Here is an 18,851-nt window from a genome sequence, read left to right as displayed (position 1 = left end):
AGCGGCAGCAGCCGCCCTGTCCAACAAGCCACAACCACAAGACAAGAGCCGGGCGGCGGGCCCGGGTAGGGGAAGGGTTGAGCCGCACACAGCTGGGCAGTTTATCATCACTGCCCCCCCCTCCTGTCCGCGCTGAGTGGTTCGGTCCGAAGCCGGCAGGGCGAGTCCAAGTCCAAGTCGGAGGGAGAGAGCCCGAATGGTGCGGCCCTGAGCCGCGGGCGCAGCGGGCCGGGCGGCACCAAGTGAGGGGCTGAGCGGGGGGGAGGGAGGAGCTGCCGGCGGCCAGAGCCCGGACTAGAGTGGAGCAGGGCAGGGAGAAGCTCCTCCAAGATGGCGTCGGCCGGGCCGGAGTCCGGGGGCAGCAGCAGCAGCAGCGCCGGCATTGCGGGTAAGGGGTCCGGCGGGGGGCGCGCGCCTGAGGGGAAGGGGGGGACCTGGGCGTGCTGGGAGCCGCGGCCCCTGTGTCGAGGCGGGGGGAGGGGCGAGGCCCCCTGAATGGGGTGGGGGCGAGGCGCCTGTATGGGAGGCTGTGGGGGTGGGGTAGCTGGGCGGGAGCTGAGTCTCTCCCCCCCCCCCGCAACCGCGCGGCTCTGCTCCCGCCCCATGCCCTGGCCGGGGGGTGAGGTGTGATGACTCCCCGTCCCTTCCCCATCCCCTTTTCTTTGGCGGTGGGTGCCGGAGCCAGGCGCTGTGGCGGGGCGGGGCGGTCTCCTACCGTTGCATGGGGAATGGAGGGGAAAGGGCTGGTGTTTGCAAACACTGTCATTGTCGCGCTCTGGCGGGGGATGCCCAGGGGTCTGGTGCCGAGGGCAGGGCCGGTGAAGGGGTGATGCGAGGCGGGGTGCTTGGTCTGTGCTCTCTGGTGACACTGGGGTCGGGGGGGGCGGTATTCGGGCAGGCTAGCTGTGCAGCCGTAGCTTTTCAGAGTCCTTCCGGACCCTGCAGGAGGTAAGGGGCAGTGGGCAGGTAAATTATCATTTAGGTTTGTTTTATGAAGAGGATCCGTGTCTGAGAAGCCAAGGCGCAGATTTTCTGGTCCTTTCTCTATTTACAAGGATGTGGAGTTTTTTTGTCCCTGCTCTTTTAACATGTATCGTCTCTGAAGTCCTGGTCTTTTCTCTTTATTAATTGTAGCTGAACCAGAATTGGTGACAGCGGCTTGAAGGAGCTCTGAATGCCATTGCCAGACCTGCTGGTGGAGGCCAGTAATAATAAAAATGGGGTTGTGGGGCAGCCAGCCACTTCTGGGAAAGAATGGGGCAGACACTTAGCATTTACACACACCTCCATATTGCATCTTCAGAGCATTTCACAAACGCTAATTCTTGCAGTATCACTGGGGAGTTACTGAGCAGCACCATTCCCTTTTTACAGGAATGGGGTTGGGTCTGTAATAACCGCCAAACCAAACACCTCTCTGTAGCCTGTGGCTACAATGCAAGTTAACTTCTTTAAAAGGCCTTTAGTTTACATTGCAAACGATCAGTCCACCCTTTATGATCCGTTTTACGTATGTATCCTTACTTCATCATTTACTGCACAAGCTTTATAATCTTTCTATCTTCTCTTCTTCCTCTTGCCCATCCCTTATGAGTATGTGCACTAAACTACTTTTGGAAATCTCCCAGAGTGGTAACAATGGTGGAAGCTCTAGTGTACACAGGGCAATGACATCTTTGTCACAGTTTCATCTAGAGCTGCTCTAAGCAGCATTAACAAGGCAGTAAAATGCTGCCTACACTAGTTCTCCCAGTGTTGCTGCCTCTTTACCAAAAAAAAAGTTTAGTGTAGACAGGCGCAGCCTTTGGTGCAAGTGATTGCCATTAAACTTTTGACTGTCCTGTGACTTGTAAGTTTTTTTATTATTTGACTAATTAGCAAATATTGGTTTAGACCAGTAACTGTTCCCTCTGTTTCAAATGATAATTGCCTTATCTTGTGATCTTATTACTGTGCTACAGGAGGATACAAACTCTGGTCCTGAATTCAGCAACCATCTTCTCAAGAATTTAAGGGTATCTTGGTTCTTTTTCCAACAAACATCTACAGGGAGGCACCCCAGGAGCAGCATTGTCAGGCTCCACAGGCAGCAGAGTACAGCCTTCTTCAGACAGAAAGAGCATAGTAGTTGGATATTAAAAAAAAGCTTGTTAGCTTGGACATGGAGAGTGCACTCATTCCTTTCCCACAATACAACTAAAACCACTTCAAACCTTGGCATGGCTTGTTAGAGCACTGTCCACACTGTAGCACGTTACTATTTACCCTCTGGCATATTGCTCAATTACTGGCTTTTCTCAGCATACGTAAAGGGGATGAATGTTTCTGAAACTTCCATTCTTTCCTCCTTTCAGTCCAGTCACGCAGAGTTTCCCCCATCCTCTCTGCAGGACATGCCAATGTGTCGTCTTGTTTGTATTTTAAACTATGTGTGGAAACACCCAAGAGGATCGCACCTTGTTGCTTTCACTTTGAAGTGGGACAGAGAGGGTGTGCCAAAAGTATCAATCTGAGACTTCAGATATTTGATTCTTTCTGCGTTCAGTGCAGTAGTCACTCCATAGTTGTAGTTCCAACTGAGTTTTCATTGTAACCCTGATTTTTGGGACCCTCTCTCAAATCTCCAAACAAAGGAACATAGCCAGAGACCTGACCTAACCTAATTTTGAGAGCAGAGGTAGAATTTTTCTGACAGATTTGAAGTGAATTGGACAAGGGGGTTCTGAATTATGGTACCATAAATAGTTAACTAAAACGATTAAAAAAATTCTTTAAGCTTTCCTGATTTGTAGGGGAAAAACATTTAAAAAGCGTAGAGAAAGATAACTTGATTCTTGATCTCACCTAGTCAAAATCTAGTGCAAAGAATGAAAAATTAGTTGAGTAAACTTCAATTAAAGGTTTTAAATAGTAGCTGACAAGCTATTTAGATAGAAATATCTTAAAATGGGATATTAAATGACTATTGGAGTCCTAAGCCTCAATTTTAAAAAGTTTCTTGCCCTTTTCCTCACAGAGATAAACTTCAAAACCCAGGGTGGATTGATTTAAATCACCAAGTGGAAAGGCTTAATTTAACTTATTTTTTAAATTAACATGATTTGTTGTGCCATATTTGTAAAGCTTGACCTCAAAAGTAAGTTGTTTTTGACCTGATTCTTTATATAAAAAAGCAGTGTTTAACTCAAAGCTGCAGGGGATACAAAAATGAGGGGGGGAGGGATGCACGTGCCTCCCCCGATTTCTGCCTTCCATTTAGCACAGAGGTTTTCAAATTGGGGGGTGTACCTCCCCTAGGGTGGCTTGCCCCACAGTTTGAAAACCATTGCCTCCTACCAGGAGCCAGTGGATTGGAAACTGATGGGAGTGGCCCAGTCCACTCAGGCCCCTGACTCTCTGCACTTTTGAAACCAGGGTGCTGGCTGGCTGCCCAGCAGCCCTTCCTGTCCTGCTCTCTAAGCCAGGCCACCTCTGCACGGCAGGGCGGGCTCCATAGGCAGGGGTTTAATCCAAGGGGCATTGCTGACCAGCTGTGGGCTCCTTTGGGGAAGAGGCAAGAGCTCGTCAGGGATGCAGCTTGGAGCTGTTGCGCTTGGCCTGCATCCCTTCTAGGAAGCGCAAATATGCTTGCTCGTCCTGGGTGCTAAAATGCCTAGTTATGGCTCTGGGCCTGGTCCTAAACCTGTTTAAATCAGTGGAAAGATTCTCACTGGCTTGACGTTCCAGAGGGGTAGCCATGTTAATCTGTATACAGCAAAAACAATGAGAGTCCTCTAGCACCTTAAAGACTGACATGCATCTGACGAAGTGGGTTGCAGCCCATGAAAGCTTATGCCCGCAGAAATGTGTTAGTCTTTAAGGTGCTACAGGACTCTCGTTGTTTTCACTGACTTAAGTGGGTTTTGGTTCAGGACCTGAAATTGTTAGTTGCCCTTAAGTATCTCTGTTCCTGGGTTTGTTACAGTAACAGTCTCAAATAGTGAGTTTACCATTCTCATGGTCCAGTAGGATTACAATGCTCACTTACTAACATGAACACTTCACCCACAAACCTTAAGGAGATGGGGAGAGACGTTTGAAAACCTGTTTTTCTCCCAATTTGCCAGATCTCTCTGTGCTATAATGAGGTAAAGTCCACAGAGCTTCCTGTGTTTTCTTCTATTTCTGGATGTTGTGATGTCTGAGCTCAGCTATCTGTATTAGATATTTATAAAGTGCCAGTCGCTGTAACATCCAAGCCCTGGGAAATAGTCCCGTCCTGTAAAGCAACAAGAGGAGCTTGCTATGATAATGTTGTGCAAAATGTTTAGAATTTTCCTGTATTCCCCAGTAAACTCTAATGGTCTCACTCTGAGCCTAAAAATTGTCAGCAGCATCCCAGTAACTTTAGAAATATCCTATCTCATGCTCTGATCAGTTAGTTCATAGTACAATTGAAGTATTGAGAGAAGAAATTGTGCACTAATCCAGGGTAATACAGTCTTTCATGCGTATGTTAATTCTGCTGACTCCTAGCAAATTGTGGTAGCAAGAATGAGTAGATAGTGAAAAAGAATCTACAAAATTTAGCTAGTCTTAATCTAGAGGTTCTTTAACAGCAAATTTTAAATAAAAAACTTTTAGGAATGTTCTTAACATAAATTGTTGGATAGACCTATTGATGCAGAGAACTTCAAAATGTCACTCACTGCTTGGCCTTCCAGCCAAGATCAAGTGTTTAAAATATATATCCTCTTTCAGAGGACTGTATTCTGCCCTGGCAGGGGGTGAACTGAATGATCTAACAGATCTCTTTCATCTCCAGCTACTATGATCAAGAATGTTGTTTTGACTTTTCGTTCAAGCCAGGCTCCTGGAGTGTCCATAAGAGTCTTTTACCAAAAGTAAATGAAATATTTAGACACTCATCTTCTAGAGCTACAAAAGAGTTTAGTTGTAATGAACTCATCAAAGTAGAGGGTGTCTTGTTAAGAATGCAACACTTTTTTGTTTGTTTGCACAGTTTGAGAGGTGTCCTTTCTTACTTTACAGAAATTATATTTAGTCTTGATAAAATTTGTTCCTGTAACTGAAGCCACAAAAAAATCTCCCATTTCTTTAAGGGTTGAATTTTCAATTCACATTTTTTATCTTATAAACTTTGTTTTTCCTCATAGGTTTCAGCTTTTTGTGCTGCTCAGTGTTTTCTCAAAGAGGTAGACATGTTGCATATATATGCTTCACAAGCATGGGTTTTCTTCCCATCTGATAACTAGCAGCAAACTGCACATTTTATATAACTGTCTTGGCTTTCAAGAAGAGAGATACAGAATCAAGCCTTTTGTAGGCTTAGTAGATGGATGTTATAACTGTGTTTACTTTAATTAAATGGCTTTTTTTTTTTTTAAAGTGCACGTTGTATGAAAGTATAAGCTATCTCCTGACATCTAAACGGCTGTGCGTGTGCCAGGATTATTGTAGTTAGGCTCCTTTTTGCTTTCATACTTATCTGATATGCCTTTCTAAAAACTTCTCTGCTGTCTTCCATCTGAAGAACCTTTGAAAGCCATCCTAATCGAAGAGATTTTTTATATGTCCCTCTCCAGTCTTGTGCTGGAAGGGTTGAGATGAAACCTGAAATTGGGAGAGGGAATGGAGATACGGCTTCTTTCCTCAGAAGAGCTTCTAGCAGCTTCAGTGCATGCTTGTTTGGTGTGGCTGTGATGCTTAGCTTGTAAAATGCTTCATACACTGAAGAGTGTAGCGGCTGATGTTTGGGTTTGATGTTTTCACTTTTATTTTTATGTAAAACATGAGATACAACTACAATTTGTCTGAACAGCTCCATAAAAATAGACACTGGTCGCTATGAATCTTGGGCACCCCGAATTAGCACGCCTATCTACTAGACAAATGAGTGAAGTGAGAATTTGACCTGAATTTCCGTGTTGCATATTCCTTTCAGAGAAGTTCCTTGGCTGTTTAACCAAAATGCCACCACAATAGCTTTTAGACTATTTATTTGATGTGCTGTGAGAAGTATACTACTTGTAGTGGTCCTCTACTATTTTCATCCAGCAAAGGCCAGAGGAAGGCAGCCAGTTTCTATTTGCTTAGCTCGATTCAGCTTCCAGTAAATAACTCTATGGACAGTCTGAATTCTCCTCGGGAGTTGGTTAGGTAATGTTAAAAGATGCAAACATATGATAAATCCATCCTTTTTGTATGTGTGTAGGTAATTTCTAACATTTATCTAATCCCTCTAACCCCAAAAGAGAGACTAGGCATGGAATTAAACCTCAGAGAATCAAAATAGCTAACAACTCTTTATTGACCACCTGCTTGATTTTTATTAAGGACTTAGATTAAAAAATATTTAACTCATCTCTTTTTCAAAAAACATGAGTTTAAGCAGATCTAACATGTTTTCAGAAACATCCAGGTACAAGCTAAACTTTATCTAAAGGTGGTTCAGTTTTGTAGAAAATGTGCTCATTGAGTTGGCTGATGCTGCTCTTCGTTTCTCCATATACTGCAGAAGAAATGGTCATTTTAAAAAAGAGACTAACTCTAACTTCCTGGTATGGAAAGTCTTTTAGTTTAAACTATTCTTTGGCTCTGTGTATGATGCCTCCCTCTGGCCAAAACTAGGAATGCTTTTAACTGAGGAAGCTTATGAGTTTGCAGGCAACTCCCAACATTTAAAGGAGTTGCACCTGCCTGTTTACATTAATCTCCCCTTTGCTTAGGAGAACAGACGCCTGTTGCATGTTCATTCTAGTGCTCAAGTGTGGTTAAGCATCTTTATTGTGAGCAAACAGAAATAACCCATTGCCCAATCTCATAGACTGAAGGCCAGAAGGGACCATCATGATCATCTGGTCTGACCACCTGCATATCGCAGGATGCAGAACCTCACCCATCCACTCCTGCAATAGGCCTATAACCTCTGGCTGAGTTACTGAAGTCCTTAAATCTTCATTTAAAAACTTCAAGTTACAGAGAATCCACCACTAAATCTAGTTCAACCAGCAAGTGACCTGTGTCCAATGCTATAGAGAGAGGCAAAAAACCACCAGGGTCTCTGCCAATCTGATCTGGGGAAAAATTCCTTCTAGAACCCAAATGGATGCTCAGTTAGACCCTGAGGATGAGAGCAAGACACACTAGCCAGACACTTGAAAAATAATCTCTGTAGTAGTTCAGAATGCTCCCCATCTAGTGTCTCATCTCCAGCCGTTGGAGGTATTGCAATCAACGGATATTGCACATTTGTTTGGAAATGAGCGAACTAGGGAAAGGAAGGGAGTGCTTCCTGTCTTGCACATGGTGGGTGTGTGTGTTGGTTACTGATCCTTGTTACAGCATCCAGTAACTTCCCTGTGCTGACAAGTGATCTGTTCTTGTAAATAGTGCCACTTGATTTGAAGATAGTTATTTGGAAATCAGATATAGCTTATGTGAAAAATTGTAACATTCTCTAGCATTACATGATGGGAGACTGGTCTCTAGCAGTTAGACCAGGGAAGTAGGAATGGGGATTCATAGAATCATAGAAATGTAGAGCTGGAAGAGACCTTGAGAGCTCATTAGTCCAGCCTCCTGTGCTGAGGCAGGACCAAGTAATCCTAGACCATCCCTGACAGGTGTTTTGTCTAATTGTTCTTTAAAAGTTCCATTGATGGGGATTCCATGACCTCTCTTGGAAGCCTGTTCCAGTGTTTAACTTCCCTTACAATTAGAAAGCTTTTTCCTAATATCTAATCTAAATCTCTCTTGCTTCAGATTAAGCCAATTGCTTCTTGTCCTGTTTTCAGTGGACATGGGGAACAATTGATCACTGACCCTTTGATAACAGCCCTTAACATATTGGATGACTTTCATCAGGTCTCCCCCTCAATTGTCTTTTTCTCAAGACTAAACTTTGCCCAGGTATTTTAGCCTTTCCTCATAGATGAGATTTTCTAAACCTTTTATCATATTTGTTGTTCTCCTCTGGACTCTCCACTTTGTCCACATCTTTCCTAAAGTGTCTCCCCCAGAACGGGACACGGTCTCCAGCTGAGGCTCACCTGTGCCATGTAGAGCCAGATTCTTGGTTTCTCTTCTCAGTCCTGGTGCTGATTTGCTGTGTGATTTCAGGCAAATCACTGTAGGTTACTCTAAACCTCTGTAAAATGAATGCCTATCTCACATTAGTATAGAGACCATGTGAATGTGAAGTACATAATTTGGAATCCTCAGTTGAGACGTGCTACACCAGTGAAAAGTTGAGTGATGTGTTTTTGGTGGTTGGGTGTTTTTTGGCTTACTATCTCTTGGATGTGATTAAGACAATATAAAAAGGCTTATTTGTTCCTTTTGAATAAATAGTTTTTGGTAAATCCTCCTAGAATTTAAGGTTTTGATTGGATGCTTATTAACATAGCTAATAGCTGTGCTACTGTTTCAGTGTGACTTATAAAGTGATTTGCATAATTACAGAATACTCTCTTGGAAAGGAAATATGGCTCAATTGTTGCTGAACAGGTGCTGCATTGTAATGACTGAATTGCTTCCTCTGCCTCTGTGTCGCAGACATTAACCGTTTGGAAAGCCTTGTTCAAACAATCACCTGTATTGGAAGGTGACAGAGCAAAGCTTTGTCAATTTGTCATTAAAACAGCATACTGAAAAACTGGTTATGGCTGCGTGGTTTCTGTTAGCAAGACTGAAATGTATAGAAACTAGCTTCCAATTGGTAATCTATTTGCTTTCAGATCCAATCTGTTCTGTAGTGACAGAACTTCCTGTTTGGGGAGGGAGGAGGAACAGAAGCTGTTAATATGGATTGTCAGAGAGTGATGGCCTGATAGGCTCCTGAAACTTCAAGCCCATGGAAACTCAGAGCCTCTTTGACTCCAAAACTGTTCAGCAGGCCAAATTGGATAGTGATAGAAGAAGCTTGAAAGCATAATTTGCTTGAGCCCTTGGACCTATGTCCCAGGACACCTGACTCCAACCAGTGTGCAGAATTGGCTGTCCTGCTACCCTGACTGCCTGTCTATGGCTTTGCATAGCACAGCTAGTTGCAAGTCAGCGCATATGAATAGACTACTCATTTTTACGAAGGGCACAAAATGTACTGAGAGAGGGAAGAAATAGCTCCTGAATGTGTGGAACTTTAAACATAAGAATTAGAACCTGTTATGACACCTTTCTTGCCTTACGGGAAGAACAGAGGAGGTGGGAAACAAGTTGAAAAAGCCAGTCACTATATTCTCACTTTGATTAGTGAAAAGCTTTTGGCACAGATTTTTTTTGCTCACTGTTTCATCTATCTTGAAAAGGGTGCTTTGGTTGTTTGATAAATGGATCCGAAGGAGGATCAGGTTTTGCTATTAAGTGCCTTTGTATCCTTTGCTGAAATAGTTTTCTTACCACAATAACACTACTTTGCCCATTTTGGATGACTGAGGTTGCCATGGTTGAGAGAGAAGCTTATATCAGACTGTATTTGCGGCTCTCACCTGGGAAGGATGTGCTGCCATGGAGGCGGAGTTGTTTTGGGGTGGGTTTTTTTTTTTGGGTCCCAGGAAGAAATGCAGGTTTTCCCAGGACTCCATTTTATGTGGGGGCAGCATTTTTGCTTTTGCAGTTCTGGACTGTCTCTCAGCATTATTGCCACTGTGTGTGGTTGTTCTGTGACTTAGACAAACATCCACAAAGGATCAGGATCACAGAGTCTGTTTCTCTTCCCGTATCCAAGAAACAGGACTGGAATCCAGGCTTCAAAAGGTGGAAAAAGTAGTAAATCACCTCACTGTCATTTAGTCCTCGTATTGTCTGAATCTTAACATTCAACTTGAAGGATTTATGTTGTGTTTTTAAAAACCCCTGGAAATAAGTTTAGAGTGGAAGTGCTGACGCTGCCTTAACTGCAGCATCGCAAAGCTTGAACTATGACCATTGGGTCTTTGATGCAGTGATTTTAATTAATGGTTGGCTAGAGCCATATTAAGTCTTGGTGTAACTCCACTGAATTTGATAAATGTGCATCATCTTACACCATGTCTGAATTTGGCCCTGAATGTTTATACATAGCCAAAAAATTCTTGGAATCTAGCTGAGCAGGGGAGATCAGACTAGCAAATAGTTATACTGTGAGAGATAAACAAAGTTAAGATGGGATGGCTGTGTGGTAAGCAGAATGACATTTCCTTGTGGCCTGAAAAAAATTTCTCTGTGCTGTGAGCAAGAGGAGAAGCTGGGAAGAAATCAAAGATGTGAGATGCATTAAACCATTCAAACCATGGCAGAATGTCAGGCTTTCTCTACAATATATAATCGTGATCATCTGTTTCTTTGCTAAACGCCTCTTAAATTTTTATCTTGACAGGGTCAGCAACATTCAAAAAATCATTCACCTCAGAGGTAAGTTACTTCTTGAGATTTTTGGTGTGCTTTGTTCAGTGGGCACTGACATAAACAGGTGCCTTCTGTGAAACTAGGCATTTTGAGCTCTGTATGGCTTGAATCTGAAAGGGAAAGCAGGGGACAAAGCTGAACAAACAATTATAAGGCTGCAACGAGCTGGTGCATTCACTTCTGGAATCAGTGAGCCTTTATTCCTGATGAAGAGAATTGGGTCCATTTTTATATCCGAATGGCCCTGGAATGTCAAGAGATTCTGTGCCACCAAAACACTATATAAATATCATGCCACAGAGCCTGTGTTCAACTCATTTTGACTAAGGAACACAGTTTATAGAACAATAGAATGGCCATTTAGACAGAAGATAATGACCCAGAGAAGTTTCCGAGGGGTCATAGAGCAATGCAGACAAGATGCGGCTAAAATTGCCACCTCTACCTGAGAAACTAAATTAACTTGTACCACCAACTTAGCTCACTTCCTGAAAGGACTCCGGTCTTCTCAGGGTATGTCTGGACTGCAATCACTAGGGTATCACTGCAGCTCAAACACACATAGCTAGCTCGGAAACTGGAGCAGTGACGCTGTGGCAGTGTGTACTTGAACATGAGATGTACAAGCCTGTCTGGAATCCTGGGTAATTACTCAAGGGGCTAGCCCATGCTGCTGTGGCTTCACTGCTCCTGTACCCAAGCTAGCTAGAGTAAAGCTAGCTCAAGTATGTCCTCTCAAGCTGCGGTCACACCCTGTGATTGCAGTATAGCCATATCCTTCATGGGAGCTACTTTTTACTGGTAAAAGAAGACACAAAGTGGTTGCAGCCTGAGGTCATTTGGGACCAATCTGCTGGGAATTAAGGCTTCTAAGAGCAACCTGAGAACTCTTTTTTTACAGGAACCAAAAATCCTCCTCCTAGCTTATATTGTGCAAAGACAGTCCCCTCTACCTCTTCCTCTTCATTTAGATTCTAAGTCTGCATCACACAGGAAGCTCCCAAGAAGCTAGTATCTCTCCAAGCAGCTTCTGGCATTGCATGCTGGGACTTGTAGTTTTCTGCAATCTGCATGTTTGTATTAAAGGTGGAAGTCGAAAACAAATGTATTGTAAAACTCCACAGGCTTACCCTTGAGATATGCATTGTAGCCTTCTATAGTTCTGCCCATTGATTCTGGACAGAGAGATACACCTAGGATGTTTTTAAAACTTCTTGGTTCTTGTCTCTCCCCTTCCCCTCCACTCCCTAGATGTCTAGTTCTTCTGGACAGCCTGGCTCACAGACAATAAAGAAAGGTCATAGAGGAGTAGATTCCACTGGTGAGACTACGTATAAAAAGGTAGGTGCTTCTCGCCTAATTAATCTGATTGTTTTCATTCTCTTATTCACTAAATTAATACTGCGCAGAGCTCCAGGGTTTCTGACTCATTCTATTTAGCATAAAAGGTTGGGTAACTTGCGTGACAAACATTGAAGAAGATCTCAGTGGGAGCAAAGACTGGCAAGCTGGAAAGACTGAAGGGCTGTACATGTGCTTTGGGAGTAGCTTCTCTGCCATCACTTCCTAAAGACCGAATTATTTTTTTGAACCTTACCCCATTAGCAACACTTGGATCCTTCTCATTTACTGAGAGCGCTCTATGCTGTCTGGACACAATAGCAGCTACAGATTGTGATTTTTGCTGGAATTTGCTTTACAAAGGGCAGATTGTGCATTGGTTTCTTAAACCAGCCTATGGACGTGGGGATTTTTGGACACGACTACTAACTTACATTGAACTTTATCAGTATGTGCCAATTTGCTTTGCAACAAGAGTGGTTTCCCGTGTCTGGATTAAATGGATAATGGCATGATCCAGGCGTTTCAGCAGCTCTCGCTTCATGTAAGTGGAAGCTTCTCATTTGAAATCTCTAATCCAGCTATGCTTTAATATCCATATACTATGTGGTGACAGGTTCACTTCTAGAAATCTCCTGGAAAATAAGTGAGCTGAGTGAGTGGGAGAGAACTTAAACAGTGCTTCTGTTGAATCTAGTCTCTCTCTAATTTATTGTTACTATAGTTGACTCTGTTTAAACTTGGGGTTCCAGCTCAGCTCTCCAGTATTGCAGCATGCTGAGTGGATGAGGAGGAAGAGGTAGCAGTACCGGCTTGGAGAAGGCAGCGACCAAAGTGGAATAGATGAGACACTTAAATATGTTTGCAGGGACCCCAGAAACTAGTAACAGGGGGACTCCTAATGGGGCTACCTGGAAATGACTGGCAGGCTCTTCTTGTTTAAGTTGTTATGGCTATGTCTATCCCTCCTTCCCTTGAGGTGATATGTTGATTAATTTATTCTCTCTGCCCTTGTTAAAACAATTGTAAGCAGGCAGCTGACTACTCCGCTTATGATGAGGGGAAAAAATGCCATTAAGCTGTGTGCAATCTGTCATTGTGGCTCTTTGCACCAACAGATAATGCAGCAATGCCAAGCTGGTGTTTGTAGTTTCTTTATCTTTAAAGTGAAACTACCTTTTCAGTATAAGCAGTAATGGGTATGCTGAGTTTGCATGGATTTTTAAGAAATGTTGATCTTAAAAGGCAAGAAGGAAAGGTATTTGGAGAACTCTTTTCCTATGTCCTAGATAGTGTGATAAATCTCACATGGACACATCCCAGTACCTGATAAGTAAGAAAAAGTGAAGGAATGCCGTGACATGATTTAGAACCTGACAGAGTTAAGAAAAACCTGAGTTCTATTCTCAGCTCTGTCACTGACTTACTGTGTGATCTGGGCAGGTCACTTACTCCATCTCCATTTACCACCTTCTGCTCTGTCTCTCTCATCCCCTTCTCTTTCTTTTCCATTAACTGATCTTTTCCTAACTACACCACCCCCAAATATGATAATGGAACTAACCTGTTTTCTGCCATCCCGCTGTCCACTCTGCTTGTGTGTTCTACCTCTTTCCCCATCCTATATCTGTCCGTGTCTATTTAGATAAGCTCTTTATTTCTGAGTTTGTACAGCATCTAGCACAATGGGGCCTCATTCTCGGTTGGTCCTTAGACGCTATTGTAATAAACAATAATAAATGGGGTTCATGTTTATTCATTTTTTAAAGATTTTGTAGGTACTCAGATGAAAGCCAGAGCATTTGTTTTAGAAGCAATGGAGGGGAAATCTAGGTAAACTAAAATGTGCCTGTCCAAATTGGAATCTGGCCTAGTCATCAAAGTTAACCTCTATCTTTCACATAGTACCTTGATCTTAAATGATCAAGTCACTAGCAGGGATCCTAGAAATCCGTTTCATCAGTGTCATTTATTCCAGAGCTTCTCAAACTGGGGGGTTGTGTGCAAAATGTATTCTGGGAGATGTGTGAGAAGCTGCTGGTGACGGTGCTGCTTTCAGAGCTGGGTGCCTGACTAGCAGCGGGTGCTCGCCACACAGCTCTGAAGGCAGAATGGAGAGTGGCGGCTGCTGGCCCCGCACCCAGCTTTGAAGGTAGTGCCACCGCCTGCCAGCAGCTGTGCAGAAGTAAGGATGGCATGCTGTGCTATTGCCACCCTTGCTACTTCGCTGCTGCTGACTGCAGCGCTGCTTTGAGAGCTGGGCAGCTGAAGAACAATTCTTAATTTTATTTTATTATAATGATTGATGGCACTGATAGGCTTCAAACTTGCTTAAAAATTGTAAACATTGCATTCAACTAATACCTATATATGTTGTGGCTAGGGAAACTAAAGTTCAGCATTTCATTTTAATCATGGGAAAACACGGATATTTGTTTGTTAGAGAACTTTGTGGGTTTTATCATGGGAAAACTAGGATCCAGGATAATCAGGACATCTCGTTAGATGCACAGTGTCCCTTGGCACCTTGCTGAGGTATTGGTTCAATACGGACTGTTAGAAGAACACCAATTGAGTCACCTGCTCAGGATTTTGTTTAGGTTCAGTTGCCTTGTATGAAAGCAGAATAAAATATCCATGAACTGCACTTAACTGTACACAAATACAACTTGCACCTTTTCAGCAATAGTTTTAACAGCCTTTGCAGGGGGCTTATGTCTTATAGGCAGAGAATTGACACAGAGCACGTAACTTCAGTAGTTGTCACACAGATCTTATTTGCATCATCCTGGAAGACTCGTGACCATGTAGAACAAGCTGGATCTCAGCAAGTGTTAATGGCCTAAGACAAAATCACGTGTTCGATAGCAGTGGCTCTCAACCTTTTCAGGAGTCTGATTTGTCTTGTGTACCCCAAGTTTCACCTCACTTAACTACTTGCTTACAAAATCAGTTATAATACAAAAGTGTCACAGCACACTTACTGAAAAATTGCTTGTTTTCTTATTTTTTCCATGAATTATAAAATATCGAGCAGTATAAAGTCATTGTCTGTATGAAATTTTAGTTTGTAGTGACTTCGCTAGTGCTTTTTATGTAGCCTGTTGTAAAACTAGGCAAATATCTAGATGAACTGATGTACCCCCTGGAAGACCTCTGCATACTCCTGGGGTACACATACTCCTGATTGAGAACCACTCTTCTACAGGCAGGAGCAGACTAGCAGGTTCTTGATGTTTGTAAATAGCTGCCACAGGAATATAATACTGCATTGTTCTTGGACAGTTTATGCAGAGGCCACAACAGCAAAGCTTGTGCCCTCACTACGGTTTGTTTTTAAAACTAGCGCCCAGCTGTCAATTAGGCTTAGAAGGATCAGATTTTCATGGGTAAACATCACTTTCACTGTACATACACACACACACACACAATTTCCATCAATGATCGAAATTTCAAATAGGCAATGAAAAAGGCTGCTTGAGAACTTAGTTTGATTTTAAGGATATTTATTTCATGTATGTTGACAGTTTTTGTTTTAACAGTTGCAAATTTTAACTTTTCGAATCTCAACATTTACTGTCATTTAATTTACTGTTGGACTCCTCCCAATAATTTACCACAAGTGTGAAAAGTTAAATGGATAAAAATAGAAAAAAATGCTTAAAAATAAACGCTACTATCAACATTGTGTAAATTTTAAAAAAAATTATTGAATTCTGCCAAGGCCCCTCCTACTGTTTAAGAACCACAAGCCTAGCAAAGGAGGAGGGTGAGATGACAAGGTTGAAACCCACAAGTGTGAATTCTGTGGGGTTAGTTTATTTTGTGGGCTAGCTCGGTGGTGGTACTCTGCATTGCCTTGAGGAAGACCAGAGTCTATGCCTAGGCCTTCTTGTCATGCAAACCTAGGTCTCAGGAGATGGAGATGATGCAAAGACACTGTGCTTATCCACTTCCTACAGGAAAGAGAGTACTTGCTGTTCAATAGCCAGCTCTCCAGTCATTGTACAGTGTGGAAATGAACACCTTGGAAGGAGGTGAAATCCAGTCTTCATGAGGTGGCTACAGTGCAAGTTCTCTGGGGTAGCAATGCTGCAGAATGGAGATAAAATGAGATGGAAGGATTGTTAGGGCTTTGTCAGGGATGTAAAGATATCCCCATCCCTAATATATGCCAGAAGCTAGTTTTATATCTTCTGCACTTCAAATGGGTTGAAGATGGGGCTCTCATCGCCTTAGTTTCGAAGCAGCTTAAATATTCTGGAGACAGGATCCCTTTCATGTGATGATCTTGCTGCACGGTGATCAGTGTTTCAGACTGCCATGAAACACAGCAGATTGCCAGGAAAGAAAGCAGCCAAAGACTAGGTTAGCCAGTTAGAGAGAAGCATAGAAAGGAAACAGGGATTGATGGGTGTAAAATAGCATCTGATCAGTGCCTGATGGAAGGATAATATTTTAAAGGGGGGCTTATTTTTGTTTGAAGACAGTCATCCATTTAACCCTTTTTGTTCCTATTTGGAACCTGCTGCTCCATGTCAGTTGTTTGACTTCCTGTTCTCTTCTCCCCTCCAGACTACGTCATCTGCCTTGAAAGGTGCTATTCAGTTGGGCATCACCCACACAGTGGGAAGCCTGAGCACCAAACCGGAGCGAGATGTTCTCATGCAAGACTTCTATGTAGTAGAAAGTATTTTCTTCCCAAGGTGAGAGCTTGCTTGCTGCTCTGAGAAGTACTTTTACTTAGGGTTATCCACTCTGAAACGAGTCTTCCTGTGGGGTATGAGCTAGTACTGTTACTTTATCTGTAGGGATGTTCAGAGAAAACACAAGGATTCCAAATAAGCACCCTAAAACATATACAGATGTCTCTAAAGCATGCAATAGGATAGTGGTTGGTTCTGCACTTGTTGATATGGCAATCACATACCAGAATGCACTCAGGTCCTAATATTAGGTATTACTTGACCTTTTCATTAGAGCAAGCATTCAACAATGATGGTTCTAACGTTATACCTGAAAAATACCTGCTGCAGCTGAGGCATGTGAGGATGAATGAAAGAGAATTTAGGTGTTAAACTTACCATCTGTTGCAGAAAATTGCCTTGGGGTGGCCCTTCTTTATTTTTAAAAGAGGCATTTAAAGTACTGTGTGTATTTCTAACTGCCTGTTCGCCTCCCCCACAGTGAAGGGAGTAACCTGACCCCAGCCCATCATTACAATGATTTCCGGTTTAAAACCTATGCTCCTGTAGCATTTCGCTACTTCCGTGAACTGTTTGGAATACGGCCAGATGACTATCTGGTAAGTCACTGGGAGAGCCAGGTTTATTTCTGTCAATACTCAATAACTGGTATTTTTCCATTATTTCCCTATGTACATGGATGTTATCCCGTCCCACTCCTAACCCCGTGCACACACCAATGGATGTTGTCCCAATTTCCCTCCCTTTATTTATTAAAGTTTACCAAAAAGAAGCCCTTGGCCAGGTCTGCACTTCCAGCCATCAGCCTGATCCCCAATTCCCCCATGTGGGCAGATTAGTATTTCTCTCTACTGGGATCTCTTGACCCTTCTGATGATTATTGCCTTATGTTCTGGAGTGAAGCTAATGAGACCTGCCTGGTCTGACTGTCAGATTGTCAGCATCCTAGTTCTGAACCTCCATACAGAGTCCTGTAACGTTTCCATTCTGATCGTGCTTCTCAGGCACCATCATACAAGACTTTCCTAGTCTGGACCCATGGTAGGCCCCCTTGCAACCACTGCTTAAACCAGGGTGGCCAAAGCGGAGCCACAGAATTTACAGGGCCAAATGCTGGGCATAGAATTCTATTGTGCAGCTCCCATCTTTGATGTGCAGATCAGGCTAGTAGAATCAAAATGGGGTTGTGCACACTGGGCCAGGTAATCTCTGCAACTATGCCACCACATTAGAAGTAAGAACAGTTGCATCCTGCTCTATTTTATACAAATTAGGTGTGATCCTTGCTTGTAGGACCTCTTGGTTGGCCAGAATATGTTGCCCCTTGGCTGATCAATGGGCCAGTAGTTTCAGGAAGGAAGCAAACCTTTTACGTAGCAAGCAAGTGCACTAGCCCATGGAGTCCTGGTCTATGACTAAAACTCCTAGGCACAGTGGTAATACAAATAATTACTAATAGTCAGAGAGCAACCGAAAGAAAGGGAGGGAGGGAGCGCAGCTGCTATGATGTCACAGGCTTATAACTACATCTCCATGCCTACCTGTAATCTCCCCAAACAAGACATGTTCTAGCACAAAGTTATGAGCATGAGACAGCACTAACCGGAGGGCCATGGATTCTGGATACAGTCATGCTGGGTACTTCCCCCAACTCCCCAAAGATGTGCCATGACTTGCTGTGCTAGATCCCTACATTCTTCTCCTAAAACGTCCCCCGTTTATCTAATTTAAGGAACTAGTAACCAATATCTGTACTGAATCGCATATGTATCTATTTGTGGGCAATATATGATGCTGCTGTTCACCTGAGTGGCTCACAGTGCTTTGCAAAGGCACATGGGTATGTGTAATGGCTCCATCTCTCCATACTCACATACCCACATTGACCCTTTAGCTATGCCTTCAATAAAGATGTCTGTGCTTTGTTTGCTTGCTTATCTTATGCTTTGGCTTTTTAATTCACTCCCCTCAGTACTCGCTCTGCAGTGAACCACTCATTGAGCTCTCAAACTCCGGGGCCAGTGGTTCCCTCTTCTATGTATCCAGTGATGATGAGTTCATCATTAAAACAGTTCAGCACAAAGAAGCGGAGTTCTTGCAAAAGTTGCTGCCAGGTTACTATATGGTAAGTTGCTTGGGTGATCTTTCTGTGTGGGTTGTAATGATGTTTCTCTGACAGCATAAACTTGAGAATATTATCATAACTGGCAGGCCACATGCTGTCTGGCAGGTTAACATTTGATCTCAAAGCCATATTTTCAGAGGTGCTGAGCACACTCAACTCCCATTCACTGCAGTGGTAGATGCTCAGCACCTCTGAAAATCTGAACTTCAGCCCTTTGGGTTGGTTGACTCCATTTTGCCTTTGCTGGTTAATACTGATACACCCTCCTATATGTGAGTAATATAGGCTGCTGG

The 18,851-nt window shown here is 43.1% G+C and overlaps 1 protein-coding gene across 3 annotated transcripts in view; it reads left to right on the top strand.

The window, feature by feature from the left end:
- The first annotated feature begins 27 nt into the window (after nucleotides 1–27).
- Nucleotides 28–18,851, top strand: part of LOC137167485 (26S proteasome non-ATPase regulatory subunit 4) — a 60,730-nt gene continuing 41,906 nt past the window's right edge. For 2 of the 3 annotated variants that reach the window (XM_067569689.1, XM_067569688.1), the window contains exons 1-6: nucleotides 28–388; nucleotides 10,358–10,392; nucleotides 11,638–11,727; nucleotides 16,303–16,433; nucleotides 16,915–17,032; nucleotides 18,406–18,558. In XM_067569689.1, coding sequence (XP_067425790.1) covers nucleotides 331–388; nucleotides 10,358–10,392; nucleotides 11,638–11,727; nucleotides 16,303–16,433; nucleotides 16,915–17,032; nucleotides 18,406–18,558 — 585 coding nt within the window. In that variant the 5' untranslated portion in view covers nucleotides 28–330. The remainder of the gene's footprint in view (nucleotides 389–10,357; nucleotides 10,393–11,637; nucleotides 11,728–16,302; nucleotides 16,434–16,914; nucleotides 17,033–18,405; nucleotides 18,559–18,851) is intronic. The other variant, XM_067569691.1, reaches the window with a different exon arrangement.

Source organism: Emydura macquarii, unplaced genomic scaffold (assembly GCF_026122565.2).
Source record: "Emydura macquarii macquarii isolate MOO-44397 ecotype Brisbane River unplaced genomic scaffold, CSIRO-AGI_Emac_v2 contig_2924, whole genome shotgun sequence".
NCBI classification, from domain to species: domain Eukaryota; kingdom Metazoa; phylum Chordata; order Testudines; family Chelidae; genus Emydura; species Emydura macquarii.
Note: the sequence above shows the minus strand (reverse complement) of the source record. Positions and strands in the feature narration are given on the sequence as shown.